The sequence below is a fragment of the Elephantulus edwardii genome, unplaced genomic scaffold (genome assembly GCF_000299155.1).
Source record: "Elephantulus edwardii isolate Elephantulus edwardi_28Jun2011 unplaced genomic scaffold, EleEdw1.0 scaffold00104, whole genome shotgun sequence".
NCBI classification, from domain to species: Eukaryota; Metazoa; Chordata; class Mammalia; order Macroscelidea; family Macroscelididae; genus Elephantulus; species Elephantulus edwardii.
The window spans coordinates 2,257,820-2,277,079 of NW_006399854.1; the positions used below are offsets into that span (position 1 = coordinate 2,257,820).

The following is a 19,260-nucleotide window of genomic DNA, read 5'->3' on the forward strand; positions in this document are numbered from 1 at the left end:
ACTCTTTATTATTTGTTCTAACTTTTGCATTATAATTATTATAAATGCATCTTGATTGATTTTTTGATCAGTTTAAGAAGTTAGTGGTTGTTATATAATATTGAGTTGGAACTACCTCATAGGTAACCCTCAAATGGATTTTCAGAGGTAATAAATCACACAGGAAAAGATTGCTCGTTTTTCTTGTAGAGGAGCTTGTGAACTCAAACTTCATGCTTTGGGTTGGCAGTACTCGCCATTAAATTAAGCAATAGTTGCAGGAATCTCAATTTCTTCTTCTTTGGCTTTAGTGTTTGGTGAGTAGATTTTAATAATAGTTGTATTGATTGGTATTCCTTGAATGTATCACTGAAACCATTCTGCTTCAGGACAAATTGGGAAATGGTGATTTGTTTTGAACTTGAGTGAAGCACTATTCCTCTTCACTTTGCCATTCCCAGAACAGGAGGTTTTATGATTGTGCAATTGAAAATGGCTGATAGTTTTCCATTTCCGCTACTGTCTGTGGATTGGTTCCTCTGGAAAATAAGCCCAAACTGAGTGAGATGGAGTTTCACCATCTCTGTCTATAATGAGCACTCTGGTTACATTTCATTCAAGACAGATTTGTTTGTTCTTTGGTCAGTCCATGGCATATTCAATACTCTTTGTCGATACTAGAATTTTAAGGCATCAATTGATTTTTCTTTATTCACTCTTCAATTTTCAGATGAATAGGAAGCAACTGAAAATATCAAGACTTGGATCAGATGCAGCTTTTAAACTGACCTTTAAACAGCCTTTAAACTGGATGTAGTCTTTAAACTGACATCCTTGCTCTTTCAAACTTTGGATAGGTCTTTGATGACAGATTTCCCCAATGTGACATGTCTTAATGTGACATGTCTTTTCAAAAATTATGCTAGTTTATTTACAAAATTTGAATACACTGTTTTTCACACCAGTTCCTTCCCATTTCCCTCAGCGCTCACTCTCTTCTCATTTCTTTACTGCTATTACCAAAAACGTTGATTGTAGATCCAAATCAAATGAAATTATTGACAACTTCAATTTCTGTTCCATTTATCATGATGTTGTCTATTGGTCCAGGGGTAAGGATGTTTAACCCCTTGATGTTGGCAACCATATTAAAGCTTGTAGTCTTTGATCTTCTATAGCAAGTGTTATAAATCTTCTTCACTTTCTGCAAGTAAACTTGTGCCATCTGCATAATACAGGTTGTTGAGTCTTTCTCTAATCCTGATGCCATATTATTCATAAAGTCTGTTTCTCAAATTGCTCACTCCATAGATGTCAGTAGTACCTCTTGGTAGGAGTGGGGAAACGAAGGGGGATTCCCTGCCTAGGTAGTTAGTCGCTGGTACCTCCTGGAGCCCTATTGTAGATTGCTAGGGCTTGTGCGAAGCACTTGGGATTCTATGTCCACTGACCCAGGCCAGAGTCCTGTCTCCACCAGTTGGTGCCCAGCATGTAGCACATCTGTACGGACAAGGATGAATCGATATGACTGTCAGCGCCCAGCTTGAATCGGTTGGTCTTCTGAAGCCATCATTCCCACCAAGCTAGCACACTAGGTACTGCTCTCATCTGGACGCTGACGATCACATGTCCATAGGTAGCTGAGTTATTCTTAGATTAATAGAGATGGTTCCTCTAAACACCAGCCTGCTTTTGTGGTGGCATCATCAAAGTTCTGCTCTTGCTTCTCTGAATATTTGATGCAGATATCCATGTTTCTCTGATTATTTCATGTAAATATCCATGACACTCTGAAACTCCTTTGTCTTAATCTTCCTTGCTGGGATGAAAAGACACATCTGTATGTAGGCCAGGTTCACACTTTTGTACAAACCATTAGTCTAGGACAGGTTTGTAGGGCTTATGCCATAACTCACTATGACTTTAATGACATTGAAGGTTTTCTGTATAAAGCAAGTCTGTGTGTAGTAGTTGAGATTAAGGACTAAGCTCTGTTGTAGTTTGTTCAGGAGTGTGTGATCCCTTCTTTAGAGCTCTTATGGAACTCAGGGCTGTTAGAGAGGCCTGTGAGCTTTTTCATCTATCTGCAGATCCCTTCCTCCTTCCTATTTGGACAGGGGCTAATTGTTGATCTTCACTGGGAGCCTGTACCAAAACCCCTTTTTGAGCTGTGTCAAGTTTCAGGACTGAAACAGTGGCCAGCTGAATGTATAGGACAGGCTACAATGTAATTTATTTTTTTCCTATTAGATATTTACAAAATTTGAATATACTGTTTTTTTATTATTATTTTTATTCTTTTTTGTGCGTGTACCGTCAAATCAGATGTGACTGGTACAGGAGGAGACTGTCCCTCCTTCTCCTGCAGAGCATCTGGTGGACTTGAACCGTGTGCCTCTGGGATTGCAGAGCAGCTTCTTGTCACTAGGCCACCAGAGCTTCCAGAATATACTATTTTTAAGAACAAATTCTTTCAAGTTTCCCTCACCCCCCCATCAAACTGAAAAACCCAATGATTACTCCCCCCTCCCCCACCCCATATCCTCATCCCTCTGCTTCCAACCTCTCCCACCCCTTTTGGATCCTTATATTCATTCTACAATAATGGTTTTATACAATAGTTATTCTTGTGGAAATAGTTCATTCAACTTTCCAGTCCCTCCCAAATTAGTTAATAATTCGCAAAATCATCACTCCTGCATGCTGCATAGTATTCCATTGTGTTAATGTACCATAAATTCTCAATCCGTGTAATTTTTAGATAAAGGAAAAAAATCAAGTCAAACAAACCAGAGCCTTGGGTCACCATTCCAGCTTGTAAGAGCGAATGAAGTTCAAGGAGAAGCCCATCCAAGGGAAGTATCTTTGTGGTTGGCATTACAATTTCTTACCACAAAGGCCACTAGAGCTCCCCAGGAACTGCTACTAGTTATTTAATACATTCTATCTTGATGATACAAAGCAAAAATTGAGAGAACATATGTCTTTTTTACTTACCACTGAGGTGGAAATAATAGTTTGTTTTATTTTTGACATTTTAACAGTTAATTTATCCAATTCTTTCTTCTTCTTATAAGTATTATTTTTTTTATTTTCACTGATATGTGTCAATTCATCAATCTATAGTGATAAACATAATAAAACCATCAAAAGTTTCTTAAAACAACAAAGTCTGGGAAACATTTATTTTAAATATGTGTCAGTTGATTTTTTTTCTGAAACCCATTCAAGTCTTAGTATATAAACAACAAAAACAAGGATTTTCTTGTTTTGCAAATTTATTGGAAAAATAGTGGCTATCAAAGAGCAAAGTATATGCAACAATGAATGATTTTTTTTAAAGTGAACTGAGGGGTGGGGTTGGGATGGGGAAATGTGCAATAATGAAGGAATGAAAATCCAACTTTTCTGTAAACTTTCATAAAATCACAATGTTTTTTTAAAAAAGGAGGGCCAAACTAGAAGATCTCCCTGAATTAAAAATGTGAAATAATGAATGTACAGTAACAGTAAAAATAATGATTCTTAACAGATTAAAGCATTTAACATTTCAGATATTCACTGGTAAAGCATCATGCAATGGTTTCCTGATTTTTAGTGTAGATTTGACCTCTCCTGAGATCTGACAAGAGACAAGCCTTGGACCTGTTTCTGAAGGCCTTAAAAACCCTATAAGGCTTGCCCATTGCTCTATTTACTGTATCTATCTGTCTCATCCAAGTTCTTCATCTCCTGCACTGTCCCCCCACCCTTCTGAGCATCATGTCCTTCTCCAAGGATTGGTCCCTCCTGGCCACATGCCCAAAGTATGTGAGATGGAGCTTCAAAATCCTCGCCTCCAAGGAGAAACTTGGTTTCACCCTCACCAAGACAGACCTGTTTGGTATCTTGGTGGTCCATGGTATGTTCAAGACTCTTCTTCAGAACCACAACTTAAAGGCATCAGTTCTTCCATCATCCTCAGTCATTATCCAGCTCTCTGATGCATAGCAAGTAATTGTGAAGACTGGTTTAGGCATACCTTAGTCTCTAGACTGACATCGTTACTTCTCTGACAGCAGTTTTACCTAATGCAATTTTCCCTTGTTCTACTGCCTGCTGGTGCCAACAGTGTTGATTATGGAGCTGAGCAAGCTGTAACTGTTAACAACCTTTATCATGGTGCCGCCAATCGGCCCAGTGGTGAGAATCTTTGTAGAGTGAAAGGTTACAAGATCAACATACACAAATCAGGTGGATTTCTGTACAGCACCAAAGAAAGCAGAGGAAACTAGAAAAGCAATACCATTTACAATAGCCAACCATAAGATAAATTACTTAAACCTAACTAAACACACAAAAGACTTTTATAAAGAATACTGCAAAACACTACTACAGAAAACAATAAGAGACTTATCTGAATGGAAATATATTCCCTATTTATGGATAGGAAAGTGTGAAAATGACAATCCTCCCAAAAGCAGTCTGCAGATTCAGTGCAGTCTCAATGATGTCCTTTGAATACATGAGATTGCCACGAGTTGGGATTGACTCAATGGCAACAAACAACTAAAATAGATCTGAAGAGTTAAAGAAAAAGATGAAGCATTGTTTAGGAACCTAAATTCACATTATTAGTAGGAAATAAGACAAACTGAAGACAGGGTGCATGATTTTTTTTTACCATTTTACCAAGATCAAACATATTTTGGTCATTGGTCCAATCCTAGAGATGTAAATTACCCTCTTATCAAGATTAAATTAATCATGGATTTGTGTGCAAAATAAATGACCAAGTTGTTGTATTCCTTCAAGTCAGAGCCAACCCATATTCTGGCAGGTTTTCAGAGGCAGTTAATCACATGGGAGGAGGTTGCCCATCTTTCTTCCAAGGAGCAGCTGGTGGCATCAAACTGCATGACTTCGGGATTGCAGCACAGCTTCTTACCATTAGGCCACCAGAGCTCCCTAAATGATCAAGAGCAAAGTAATTAGTAAGGCCTGTAAATATCTACACAGCTCTGTTACACAGCTCTGAAAACATAGGTGGATTTTTTTTATAATTTTTTTTTTACAGAGGTTTTGGATTTCCATTCATTCATTGCCACAATTTTCTCACTTCCCACCCCTCCCCACCAGCTCGCTTCCCCCTCCGAAGAGAGAAAAAAAAAGAAAAAAATTTCTTCATTAGTATACAATTCCCACATCCCTTCCCCCCACCCCCCACCCCGAGTATACTTCTCTGTGCAACCTTAATTCTGGATTCCTGTGCTAACCATAATAATCATATATAACTTCTAATCTGTTCTTTCCCTCATCTGTTTCAATACAATATACATAATTTATCCAGTTTTTTCTGCCATACCCCCACCCTGATGTCAGACCCATTCTACAACAGTGGCACCATGCAGTATTTGTCCCTTTGTGACTGAGATATTTCACTCAGCGTAATGTCCTCCAGGGTCACCCACTTTGAATATTATTGTATGAGTTCCTTGGAAAACATAGGTGGATTTTAACCAGCTGCTTTACCAGAAGTGGCTTCTCTGAATTAGTGTGATAATTATCAAAGATCTCTATACTAGGTGGCAGACATATGTCAAAGAAACTTGGTGATAAAAAAATTTTTCCGCAAATTAAAATTTTGCATTCATGTTTTTGTCTACACCTTTAACTAAGGTCTTTTGCTTACAACAATAATACTGGCAAAAGCCATTTTGTCCATGTGAATGGGAGATCTTATTAGTGAAGACTCAGGTTAAGTGTAATGGGTTTTCCTTTCTCATAGGAAGTAAATTGCATTAACAGGCTGTAATGACAGCTATTGTGTGCTTTTAGTTAACATTAGTGATTGGTTCCTTAATAGCTATCTATCCAGTTGGTTTAAGCTGATTGGCACAAGACATTCCCTTGACACTGTTATGGTTAGGTGCCATCAGGCTGGTTCTAACTCAAAGTGATTCAATGCCTAACAGAACGAAACACAATCCAGTCCTGAGCCATCCTCACAATCCCGTTTCATCCTGCTGTTATAGCTGCTGTTTCAATCCATGTCTTTTTTGCTGATCCTCTGTCTGACCAAGCAAGATTTCTTTCTCCAGGGATTGGCGCTGATACCATGTCCAGAGCAGAGGTAAGATTTTGTCTCTCCATCCTCCTGTCTTAGCTCGCACTCTAGCTACACTTTTTCCAGGACAAATTTGATTGTTCTTCTGGAAATCCACGCTATACTCCATATTCTTTGCCAGTTCCATTACTCAAAGGCATCATTCTTTATTTAATGTTGAAGTTTCACAAATATGTGTTGTTGTTGTTCTTGTGTCGTTGAGTTGTGTGCGACTCATAACAACCCTATGTTCAAAAGCCCTAAAACCTGCTCTATCCTGTACCAACCTTATTGTCTCTGACATACCTACCACCATTACCCCAGTGACTGAATCAATCCGTCTCATCGAGGGTCTTCCTCTCTTCCACTGTCCCTCCACCCTCCTAAACATGCTGTCCCTCTCCAAGGACCAGTCCCTCCCTGTATCCTGTCCAAAGTATAAGCTTCAGAATCCTTGCCTCCAAGGAGAAGTATGGTTTAACCCTCTCCAGGATGAATCTGTTTGTCCTCCTAGCAGTCCATGGTATATTCAACACTCTTCTCCAGCACCACAGCTCAAAGGCATCAATTCTCTTTCTATCCTCCCTAGTCATTGTCCAGCTCTCTGATGTATAGCAAACAAGTGCAAAGACTATGGCCTGGATCAGGCACAACTTAGTCTTCAGACTGACATTGTTGCTTTTCATTACTCTGGAGAGGTCCCTGACAGCTAACTTTCCCAAGGCAATTCGTCTCTTGAATTCCTGGCTGCTGGTAAAAAGAATGTTGATTGTGGAGCCAAGCAAACCAACACTGTTAGCAATATAAATATCTTCACCATCCATAATCATACTGCCAATTGGCCCAGTGGTTTTCTTCATGTTGAGCTTCAATCCATATTGAAGGCTACATTGCTTGATCTTCTGCAGCAAGAGCTTCAAGTCCTCCTCAGTTTCAGCAAGCAGGGTTGTATCATCTGCATAATGCAGATTGTTGATGAATCTCCTTCCAATCCTGATGCCACATTCCTCTTCATTTAGCCCAGCATCTTGGATGATCTGTTCTGCATATAGATTGAAAAGGTATGGAGACAGAATACATCCCTTGCAGACCCCTCTCCAATTTTGAACCATGCAGTGTCTCCTTGCTGTGTTCTAACAACTGCCTCTTGGTCCAAGTATAGGTTTCACAAGCCCAGTCAGGTGTTCTGGGATTCCCATTCTTCTCAGAGTCAGCCACAATTTGTTGCGATCCACAGAGTCAAACACCTGAAACCCAGACAGACATTCCTGTTAATCTTTACTTTCAGCCCAGATCCATCTTCCGTTAGCTATAATATCCCTAATACATGACCTCTTATAAACCCAACCTGCACATCAGGCAGTTCTCTTTTGATGTGTTGCTCCAGCCGTTTTTAGACAATCTTTAGCAGAATCTTGCTTGCATATGATATTAATGATATTGTTTGATAATTTCCACACTCTATTGGGTCACCTTTCTTTAGGAACAAGTATCGATTTCTTCCAGTCAGTTGGCCAGATGGCTGTCCTCCAGATTTCTTGGCACAACTTAGTGAGCACATGCAGGGCAGTGCCTGTTTGTTATGTCAATTGGTATGCCATCAATTCCTGGGGCCCTGTTTTTTTGTCAATTCTTTCAGAGCACTTGGACTTCTTCCCTCATCACCACAGGCTCTTGCTCATACGTTGTTTTATGAAATTCTTCTGTGTCAGACAATTCCTTCTGGTACAGTGACTCTATATTCCTTCCATCTTCTTTTAATGCTTCCTGGATCATTTCATGTTCTGCTCAAAGTATCCTTAAGTACTGCAGTTAAAGGCTTGGATTTGTTCTTCGGTTCCTTCAGCTTAAGAAATGCTGAGTGAGTTTGGTCCTTTTGATTTTCTGACTCCAGCACTTTGCACATTTCATTATATCTTGCTTTGTCTTCCTGAGGTGCCCTTTGAAATTTTCTGTTCAGCTCCTTAATTTCTTGATGAGGCAAAATACCATGGTTTCAAATGTTGTTATGTGCTGTTGAGTCAACTACAACTCAGTGACCCTATGAACAAAGGCTTTGAACCTTGCCCTACCTTGAGACAACTTCACCATCTCTGAAAGCCACAGTCACTTTATCAATTCATATCACCCAGGGTCTTCCTCTTCTGCACCGACCCTCCACCCTTCCAAGCATGATGTCCTTCTCCAAGGACTAACTGGTCCCTCCTGGAAACATGCACAAAGCATGTGAGAGGGAGCCTGAAAACACTTGCCTCCAAAGAGCAAACTGGTTTCATCCTCTCCAGAACAGACCTATTGTTCTCTAGCACTCAAAAGCATCCCTTCCTCTTCTATCTTTATGCATTGTTTCATTCTCAGATGCATAGCAAGTAATTGATAAGATGATAACCTGAATTAGGCACACCTTCATCTCTAAACTGACATCACTGTTCTTTATTACTCTGAAAAACTGCCTGACAGCAGATTTTCCCAATGCAACTCATCTTTTTGTTTCATGACTGCTGGTGTCAAGAGTGTTGATTGTGGATCCATGTAAGATGAAATCATCAACAACCTTAATCCTTTCTCCATCTATCAGCGACCCTACTAGCCTGGTGGTGAGAATCTTTGTTTTCTTGATGTTGAGATGTGATCCGTATTGAAGGCTGCAGTTTTTGACCTAATGCTGCAAATTCTTCAAGTCCTCCTCAGTTTTTGATGAGCAAGGTTGTAGCATCTGCATAACACAGGTTGTTGATGAGTTTTCCTAAAATCCTGATGCCACATCTTTCTGCATAAAAGTCCAGCTTCCCAAATGATCTGTTCAGTATATAGATTGACATGGTATGGAGAAAAGATATATCCCTCACACCCTCCTGTCTTGATTTTGTACTATGCTCTGTACAACAGCTAGTCTAGGTTTTGCATAAGCATTATCAGGTATTCTGGGATTCACATTCTCAATGTTAACCACAATGTGTTGTGATCCACATGGTCAAATGTATAGGTCGATAAAACATAAATAGACACCCAGTATTCTCTACTTTCAGCCATGATCTATCTGACGTCAGCAATGATATCCCTAGTGCCATGGCTTCTCTAAATCCATCTTGTATTTCTGGCAATTCTCTGTTGATGTACTGTTCTGGTAGTTTTTGGCTAATCTTCAGAAAGATTTTGCTTGCATGTGATATTTGTAATATTGTTCGATAATTTCCACATTTTGCTGGATCACCTTTTATGGGAATGGGAATAAATGTAGATCTCTTTCAGTCAGTTGCCCAGGTAGCTGGCCTCTAGGTTTCTTTGCTTTGGTTAGGTGCACCTTAGTCTTCAAAGTGACATCTTTTAACACATTAAGTAAGGACTTTTTAGCAAATTTGCCCTATGTAATTTGCCATTTGATTTATAGATTGTCAATTCCATTCATGTTGATTGTGGATCCATGTAAAACAAAATCTTTAACAATTTAAATATTTTCTCTAATAACCATGGTGTTGTTTATTGTTCCAGTTGTGAATATTTTTTGCTTTCTTTATGTTTAGTGCAATTGATATTGAAAGTTGTAGTCTTTGAACTTCATTAGTGTTTCAAGTCCTCTTTGCTTTCAGTAAGCAAGATTGTATCATCTGCATATTACAGGTTGTTTATTGAGTTTTCCTTCAATCTTATGCCATGTGCTTCTTAACAGTTCCTCAGATTATCTCCTAACCATACAGACTGAATAATCATAGTGAAAGAAAACAACCCTGACATTTAATCACATATTTCCTAATGTTAGATCGTACAGTATTTCTTTGTTCTGCTTGAACAACTACTGCCTCTTGGTTCTGCACAAATATGTTTACATGTTACTGAATTCCAATTCTTTGCAATATTAAATAGAATTTATTATTATACCTACAATTGAATACCTTTGTATAATAATAATAGTAATAGTTTTTTAAACCCACAAGTAAAAAAACCTGTCTGGTATTCTCTGATTTCAGCCAAGATATAGATGATGTCAGCAATTATATCCCTTGTTTCATGTCCTTTATGGAATTCAATCTGAATTTCTGCCATATTTCCCTGTTTTCCCCAGGCATTCTGGGTTCTCTTCAGCATGAATGTATCCAACAGCACTGCATTTGGTTTTGGAGACATCTCAGTTGGTGTTACACCAATTACTTCCCCACTTGAATGCTAATGCTTTAGTTCAGCTTGAACTGCTTCACTTTATTCAGTACCATCAGTTCTTGGTCACATGCAACCTCCAGAAATGGTTGGAGATCTTCAGTTGTATTAATTCTTTTTATATAATGACTCAATTTATTCCTTCAGTCTTATTATGTTAACTGAAGCACATGTTTCATTTAGTTTTTTGCATATTGCAATTTGAAGTTTGAAATGTTTTTCTTCATTTCTTTCAGCTTGAGGAATAACAAATGTGTTCATCCCTTTTTGTTTTCTAACTCCAGGTCTTTGCAGATTCCAAAGACCTTTTTCTTCTTAAGTTGTCCTTTGAAATCTTCTCTTCTCTTTTTTTCTTCAACTTTTTTTCAATATTTTTTTTGTGTGTACTGTCAAATCAGACCTGACTGGTACAGGACGAGATTGAAATCTTCTCATCTCTTTTACTTCATCTTTTATTTATTTTTCTTTGGCAGTCGATAGAACAGAGCAAGGAAACACTACATGGTTCAAAATTGGGAAGGGCGTACATCAGGGATGTGTCCTATCTCCATACCTTTTCAACCTGTATGCAGAACAGATCATGTGGGAGGCTGGGCTCTATGAGGAGAAATGTGGCATCAGGATTGGTGGAAGATCTATTAACAATCTGCATCATGCAGATGACACAACCCTGCTTTCTGAAACTGAGGAGAACCTGAAGTGCTTGTTGCAGAGGGTCAGGGACTGCAGCCTTCAATATGGATTGAGGCTCAATGTCAAGAAGATAAAGATTCTCACCACTGGGCCAATTGGCAGCATCAGGATGGATGGTGAAGAGATTGAGATTGTTCACAGCTTTAGTCTGCTTGGCTCCACAATCAACACTCTTGGCACCAGCAGCCAGGAAATTAAAAGATGTATTGCGATGGGAAAGTCTGCTGTTAGGGACCTCTCTAAAGTACTCACGAGCAATGATGTGTCTCTGGAGACTAAGGTGCATCTGATACGGCCTTGTTATGCATCAGAGAGTTGGGCAATGACCAGGGAGGATAGAAGGAGAATTGATGCTTTTTTTTTTTCTTTCTTTCTTTTTTTTTTTTATGGAAAAGTAAAAGAAAAGATTCTTTCATTGTTTTACAAACACTCCCCCAGGTCCCCTCCACCATGCAGCCCTCGCTCTAGTCTCCTGTGATGACAGAAATACCCAGTTACATCTCTCTTTTAGACGGTTCTCTCCCTCCTCTGTTTCAGTGCAGTGTACATTATTGAACCCATCTTACTCAGTCTCTCCCCAACCCCAAGGACAGTCCCATTCTACAACAGTGGCATCATGTAATATTTGTCCTTTTGTGACTGGGATATTTCACTCAGCATAATGTTCTCCAGGGTCAACCATTTTGAATAATATTGCATGAGTTCCTTGTTTTTTAATGCAGCATAGTATTCCATTGTGCGAATATACCACAGCTTCTCTAGCCATTCGTTTGTTGATGGGCACTTAGGTTGTTTCCAACTCCTTGCTATTGTGAACAAAGCTGCAATAAACATGGGTGTGCATATATCTGCTTGGATGTCAGCTATGGTCTCTTCAGGGTATATTCCCAGTAGTGGAATTGCTGGGTCAAATGGTATCTCTATTTGCAACTTTTTGAGAAAGCGCCATACTGCTTTCCACAGGGGTTGCACCATTTTACACTCCCACCAACAGTGAATCAGGGTTCCAGTTTCTCCACAACCTCGCCAGCATTTGTTGCTTGCTGTTCTGTTAAATTTTGCTATTTTGACTGGGGTGAAATGATATCTCATAGTTGTTTTAATTTGCATCTCTCTTAGGGCTAGGGATTTTGAGCATTTCTTCATGTGCTTGTTAGCCATCTGAATGTCGTCTTCGGTGAAGTGCCTGTTCATATCCTGTGCCCATTTTTCTATTGGATTATTTACCTTTATCTTGTTGTGGTGCTCAAGTATTTCATAAATTCTGGATATAAGTCCCTTATCTGATATGTTATTACCGAATACTTTTTCCCAGTCAGTGGCTTCCCTTTTTACCCTACTGGAGAAGTTTTTGGATGTGCATAGAATTGATGCTTTTGAGCTTTGGTGTTGGAGAAGAGTGCTGAGAGTGCCATGGACTGCTAAGAAAACAAACAGATTCATCCTGGAGAGGGTTAAATCAGGATGCTCCTTGGAGGCAAGGATTCTGAGGCTTTGTCTGACATACTTTGGTCATATTGTAAGAAGGGACTGGTCCTTGGAGAGGAATATCATGCTTGGAAGGGTGGAGGGCAGGCGCAGGAGGGGAAGGCCCTCTGGGAGATGGATTGATTCGGTGACTGGGGCAATCGGGATGGGTGTGTCGGAGGCAATGAGATTGGCACAGGACAGAGCAGAGTTTAGAGCTCTTGTACATAGGGTCGCTATGAGTCACAAACGACTCGACGGCACATAACAACAACTCTAAAGAGCAAATTTCAGAGTCTCTTCTGACATCCATTTTAGTATTTTTTCCTCTCTGTCTTATCTTTTTAATGACTTTCTGCTTTTCTTCCTTTTATTCCAGAATTTATCTGGTGTTTGGTAGTAAGTGTTCAACTCATCACATCTTGTCTTGAAATGGTCTATAAATAGATGGGATATGCTCAAGCTCTCACTCTCGCTCTCGCTTTAACTTGAATTTCCATATAAGCAGTTAATGTTGTGTTTGGCCATTAGCCTCTGGTCTCGTTTGAGCTTGCTTCATCATCATTCCCATCTCGACCCACGCATGTTCTTTATTTGATTTCTGTGTGTTCTATCCTTTGATGTTCACATATATAATTTATATTTTTTATAGTTTGTGTTTTTGACAAAAGGTATTTCCAATGAATTAGTGGTTATTCTTACAAAACTCTATCATGTGATCTCTCACTTTGTTTTTTTTCTCTCCAAGTTCATATTTCCCAATCTTCTTTTGATTTTTTCCATGTTATTTAGTTTCCAATCACCAGTATTTATCAGTACATTCTTTTAAGATGCATTATTGTTCCAGATAGGGTGTTTGTCCTACTCTGGTCTGAATGAACACAGAAGAGGAGAACTTAAGAATTCATAGTTAGAGAAAAATTTTCCTCTTGCTCCTTGAATAAGGAAGCAAATATTCAAACTGTAATTGGAAGCCATCTTGCGACTAGAAACCAGTCTTAGGGTGAAGGATTGTTGTTGTTGTGTTTGTTGTGTACCATAGTTGGAACCAACCCATAGCTAACTAACCCTCTGGCAACTTTTCAGAAGCAATTAATAGCATGACAGGAGATTGCCCATCCACCCACGGAGACTCTGGGGGCCTTGAACTGCATTCCTTTGTGATTGCAGCTCAGTTTCCTGCAACTAGACCACCCGAGTAGAATTAGCTACTCTTGGCATTTGTTCTATCTCTGAAATTCCTACTGTGAGAGATAATAAATGTCCTTTACTATTTAAACCAAGTTTCCAGTGCTTGTTACAGGCATCTGAGAACATCTCAATTTCCTAACAGCTATTTTACATTATGCTTATTATAAAAAAAAGGTTTGTATCAGGTTGGGTTATCTACACTTGGAAAACAACCCTCCCTCCCCCGTAAAAAACCTCAATATATTATTTTAATGTAAAATTATTTCGGAAGGTTTAGGCAATTGTAAGAATAAAGAGGCTCTGCCTTGATTGGAATGATATATATCCAAACGTTTAACATGGAATCTATGACTGTATAAATCAATTCTTCATTACCTGATTTTATTCCTTTAAATTTCAATGAAGATATGAAAAAGCAACTCAGTAAACTTTCTTTCTTAGTGTATGAGGGTTGCAAGCCCAAATCTCAATTCCTACATTTATAACATGAGCCGATGCCATTTGTGCCCTTCTAAAAGCAAACATTAGGAGCTCAAGAGCAATACGTGCCACAGCAAGTCATCACTGCAGGGGGAGAAACCTGCGACTGGAAACACACACTATTGAAACAGTCCTACCTGTCACAGGGCCGTGGAGGAAAAAGATGAAGCAATCATAATCTACTCTAAGAGTGAGTTTTGAGACATCACAGTCCAGTCTCTACCCATACATACTTGCAGGGCAGAATAGAATGAATTTACATCCACAAAACTTTCCCTCCATTCTCATTAAATTGAGGATTTCAGATATTTCTCTTTGGGGACTGGGCTCTTCTTTGCTCTCTACCAGTTGCTCCTCTTAGCAGATCCATTCAGCAGAAACAGCAGGCTTTGGCAGAGTATCCTAGTACTCTGTAGAGAAGCTGCCTCAGAACTGTCAAAGGAGCCTGGTTAAATGGATGTAAACTCCATATATTTATAAGGCTTTAGATGAATGAAGGGCCCACCCCAAATTCCAAGTTATAGCAATCATATTCTCTCCCATGATGCAAGATGCTGTTCCTAAATTAAGGTCGTCACCCAAGGCCTCAAGTTCCCTTGAATATCCAGCTCTCTTCCAATCCCTGTGCATCCACAAGATTCTACAGAGATACCAGCAAGACTTGAAGGCAAACAAATTATTTCCCATTTGCTTCCCTCCAGATTCTGTTCAGTTCTGTATGTTTTAAAGAAATAAACCCTGCCATTTACCTGTGTATTCAATGTCTTTTTTTGTAATGCATGCTCTTCTCTATCTTTTTCCATTTTCTCCTCTATTTCTTCAATACACTGTTTGTGCATTCGAATTTCTTCTTTCTTCAGGTTTATCTTGCTATAAGTCTCATTTATGTAAATAGTTGTGTCGGCTTTTTCACTCATTGCATGGTTGAGTGACAGGACAAACTTTTTATGCTGTTTCACCAATCTTTCTTGCTTTTCACTAGGCAGAAAAATAAAACCCCAAAAACAAACCCAGTCATAGTATGAAAAAAATATAGCTGATAGGAAAGACATAAAAAATTTGCTAGGTGAGAAAAATAATATTAAGAAATTGTAAAATGTCCTTATAGTTATGCTGATAATTGTCTAAACTTGGTTGTGATTGGGAAAGAAGGAAATATAAAATATAAAAGTGTCGAGCTTGCAACTATTTTTTGAATGAAAACTATCATAGTTTTCTCTTTCTCTCCACCTGTCCTTGGAGACCACAGTAGGGTTCAGATGGTGACTCTGGGATATTTTGGGTTCAATTCTACAATATTTCAGGAACAGTTTTTAAATAGGCCAATGAGAACTAGCCAGATAAATGCTGTGATAAACAGGCAGTCTTCAGGTTATGAACACCCAGCTTACTGACAACTCTTACTTGCCATTTAAGCAAAATTCCTAACCAATTTGAACAGATCTGTCATGGCCTAACATATAAAACAAGGACAGACTAGAACTTTAACAATTTTGGTGATTTGACAGGGTAACTGTAATGGGGAAATCACAGTTTGGGGGACTCGGAAGAGGTATAGTGAACTCCTTCAGGAACCTGATGTGTTCAAAAGAATATTGGCAAGACTATGGAAAGTAATATACATCAAAGTGGCACTGTGAGTGGCCATGTTTGAATAAGGGGAGGCTGAATCATCTCTACTCACTGGTGCCGAAACCTGCCTTAGTGGTAGGTCTTTAATGTTAAAATTTCCCCTTACTTTGAAACAATTGAATCAAATTTTACACACAACAAATTTTTCATTGCAAGCACTTCCAATTACTGCATGTGCAGCTTTTAAATAATTGAGAAGGCTTTGAACTTTTAGTTACACTAAACTAAGACTCAATCAGTGTGCCCATTACAAATGACTTACAAATCTGACTTAAAGATATACGTAGGAACAGATCTTATTCATAATTGTAGTATGCTTGTATGGTATTCGCTATCTTATTATCCTAAGTAGTTAAGCAAGAGAAAGATAAATATTCCATCACATCTTCTTGTTGTGAGGTGTTGTCAAGTATGATTCAAGGTGACCCTATGAACAAAAGATCTGAACCCTGTTCTATCCTGCACCATCCTCATACTTCCCAACACACAAGAGCCCATTGTGATAGTCACTGTGTCAATCCACCTGGTTGAGGACCTTCCTCTCCTTTGACAACCCTCCACCCTTCCCAGCATCATGTCCCTCTCTAAGGAGTAACTCCTCCCAGCAACACGCCCAAAGTGTATGAAGTAAAGTCTCATCTGTACCAATCTATGCCTCCAAAGAGCACTCTGGCTGCACCCTCTCCAAGATATATCTGTTCTCTTGGTAATCCATTGGGTGTTCAGTGCTATTCTCCAACACTACAGTTCAAAGATGTCAATTCTTCTTCTACCATCCTTATTCATCGTCTAGCTCTCAGATGCATAGCAAGTGATTGGAAAGAGCCTTAGTCCTCACATTTACTACTCAATTACTCCTTTATTCAATTACTCCTCAATAATTTGGAGAGATTGTTAACTGCAGATTTTCCCAGTGCAATGTGTCTCCTTATCTCCTGACTGCTGGTACCAAGGGTGTTAATTGTGGATCCAAGCAAGGTGAAGCTGTTGACAGTTTCAATCTCCTCTCCATCCATCATGATGTTGCCTATCAGTCCAATGGTAAGAATTTTCAATCCACACCAAAGCCTGCATTCCTTGATCTTCTACAACAAATGCTTCAAGTTCTCCTCACTTTCAGCAAGCAATGTTGCATCATCTGCATAACGCAGGTTATTGATGAGCCTCCCTCCAATCCCAGTACCACACTCCTCTTCATAGAGTCTAGCTTTTCAGATAATTTGCTCAGCATACAGATTGAATAGGTATGGAAAGAATACAACCCTGTAGCAAGCACTCCCTTCTCAATTCTATACCATGCAGTGTTCTCCTGCTCTGTTCGCACAATAGCCTCCTAGTCCAAGTACAGGTTCTGTGTGAGCACAATTAAATGCTCTGAGACTCTCCCATTCCTTTAAATGTCAGCCACAACTTGTTATGATCACACCATTAAAAGCCTTTGCGTAGTCAATAAAGCAAAAATAGACATTCTTCTGGTATCCCTTACTTTCAGCCATGATCCCTCTGACATCAGCAATAATATCCCTGATGCCATAGCCTTTTCTAAATCCTGCTTGAACTTTGGCAGTTCCCTATCTATGAACTCTTCTAGCCAGTTTTGAATGATCTTTGGTTGTATTTTGCTTGCATGTGATATTAATAATATTGTTCAATAGTTTCCACATTCAGTTGTTTCACCTTTTTTGAGAAAGGGAACAAATATGGATCTCTTCCAATCAGGTCAGACAGCTGTCCTCCAAATTTCCTGGCAAAAGTTGGTGAGTGCATCCACGGTTGCATCTGTTAATTGAAACAAGTTAATTGGTTTCCCATTGATTCCTGGGGCCTTAATTTTTGCCAATGCCTCAATGTAGCTTCCACTTCCTCCTTCATTACCTATGGCTCCTGTAAAAGAGCTGAACATATGGTTTCAAAGGGCAGCTCGGGAGGATAAAGCAAAGCATTATCATGGAAAATGCAGAGAGCTGGAATTGGAGAATAAAAAGGGAAGAACTCTCGCTCTGCATTTCTCAAGCTGAGACAAATTGAAAAACAAATTTAAGCCTCGTGTCACAATATTGAAGGATACTATGGGCAATATATTGAATGGCCCAGAAAGCATCAAAAGAAGATGGAGAGAATACACAGAATCACTGTACCAGAAAGAATTGATCAACAATGAAAAATTTCAGGAAATACCATATGAACAGGAGCCAACTTCTAATGCAGGGAAACAGAGGACAGAAGTTAGGGGAGGAAGGAGCACTGCATGTTACCTGTTTAGAGGTTTTTTGAAAACCAACATGAACCCTATTACTTTCTCCCAGCCACAACCAAATAGGGCTTTAGATCTACCTTACACATCTACCACTGAACATGCCCATCATGAAAGACATGTTAAGATCATAAAAAACACAGCCAAAGGTTAAGAAGAATAAAGTTTGGAGGAGGAACAATTGATATTGTCTTCTTTTTAAAGCGTTTACTACCTTTTTCCAGTGTTGGGGAGCTCGGTGGTGGAACCCGTAGTGAGATATGCCACTAACCCGAAGGCCTCAATTCTCTGGCAATTTGATTTTTTTAAATAAGGTTGCTAGGATAAAGACTGTTTCATTTCCATGGATCATGTGAAGGCCCAGGAGAATAGAAATAGGCTGTTAGTGAGTTAGGTTCCAGAAGTTGACTCAACACCAGAAATATCATAAAAAGATGTCTGAGATAGAGGCACAGTGAGAAGGAGATCAGGTAGTGGGCACTTTGTGGGTCCAGCAAGAAAGCTTTCTAAGATTGAATTAGCTGAGCTTAGTTCCGGTAGCTTCAAGAAAGCATAAAAAAGAAAATAAATTTAAAAATCTAATTAGGTGTATAGTGGTACAGCTCTCTTCTGTCAATATGCTGTACTGAGGTAACCTGGGGTTGCTGTGATTCTGAACCTTGTGTAATTGGGATGTCAGTTGCCATGACAGTTACCCATGGTGGACAATGTTTGGTGGAGCTCCCAGTTTAGGACACGTTTGGAAGCAGAAGTGGCACCCACTTCCTTAAAAAACCTGCCTCTGGAAAGTCTATGAACTTTGATAAATGTCGATAGTTATAGAAAGGCTTCAGGCCTTTTGTTCATAGAGTTGCTATGAGTTGTGCTTGACTCAAAGGCAATAATCTCCACAACAATAATTAGGTGTATTTTGCTGGTGGGAACTAGAGTGTTACAAGTTATATTCAAGGATCTGGAAGGGATCTAATGTCCAAGGATTGTCCAACAGAAGAACTGTGCTCACCACAAAGTTGTGCTCTTCATAAGTATGTGGGCACCATTAAATATAAATTCATCCTGGAGAGGGTGAAGCCAGGCTGCTCTTAGAGGCAAGGATTCTGAAACTTCATCTGAAACACTTTGGATGTTTTGAAAGGTGGGATCTGTCCTTGGAGAAGGATGTCATGCTTGGGAGGGTGGAGGGACAGTGCAAGAGAGGAAGACTCTCGATGAGATGGATTGAGTCAGTGACTGGGATAATGGGGGTAGGTGCATCAGAGACAACAAGATTGGTGGCACAGGATATAGGAGAGTTTAGGGCTGATGTACATAGGGTTGCTATGAG

At 39.4% G+C, this 19,260-nt stretch overlaps 1 protein-coding gene across 1 annotated transcript in view; it reads right to left on the reverse strand.

Moving 5' to 3' along the window:
* CCDC175 (coiled-coil domain containing 175) overlaps positions 1 to 19,260 on the reverse strand; it is a 95,754-nt gene that overhangs the window by 62,062 nt on the left and 14,432 nt on the right. The window contains exons 5-6 of the mRNA XM_006891819.1: positions 14,800 to 15,028; positions 2,977 to 3,099 (exon numbers count right to left, since the gene is read on the reverse strand). Of these exons, the coding sequence (XP_006891881.1) occupies positions 2,977 to 3,099; positions 14,800 to 15,028 (352 nt within the window). The remainder of the gene's footprint in view (positions 1 to 2,976; positions 3,100 to 14,799; positions 15,029 to 19,260) is intronic.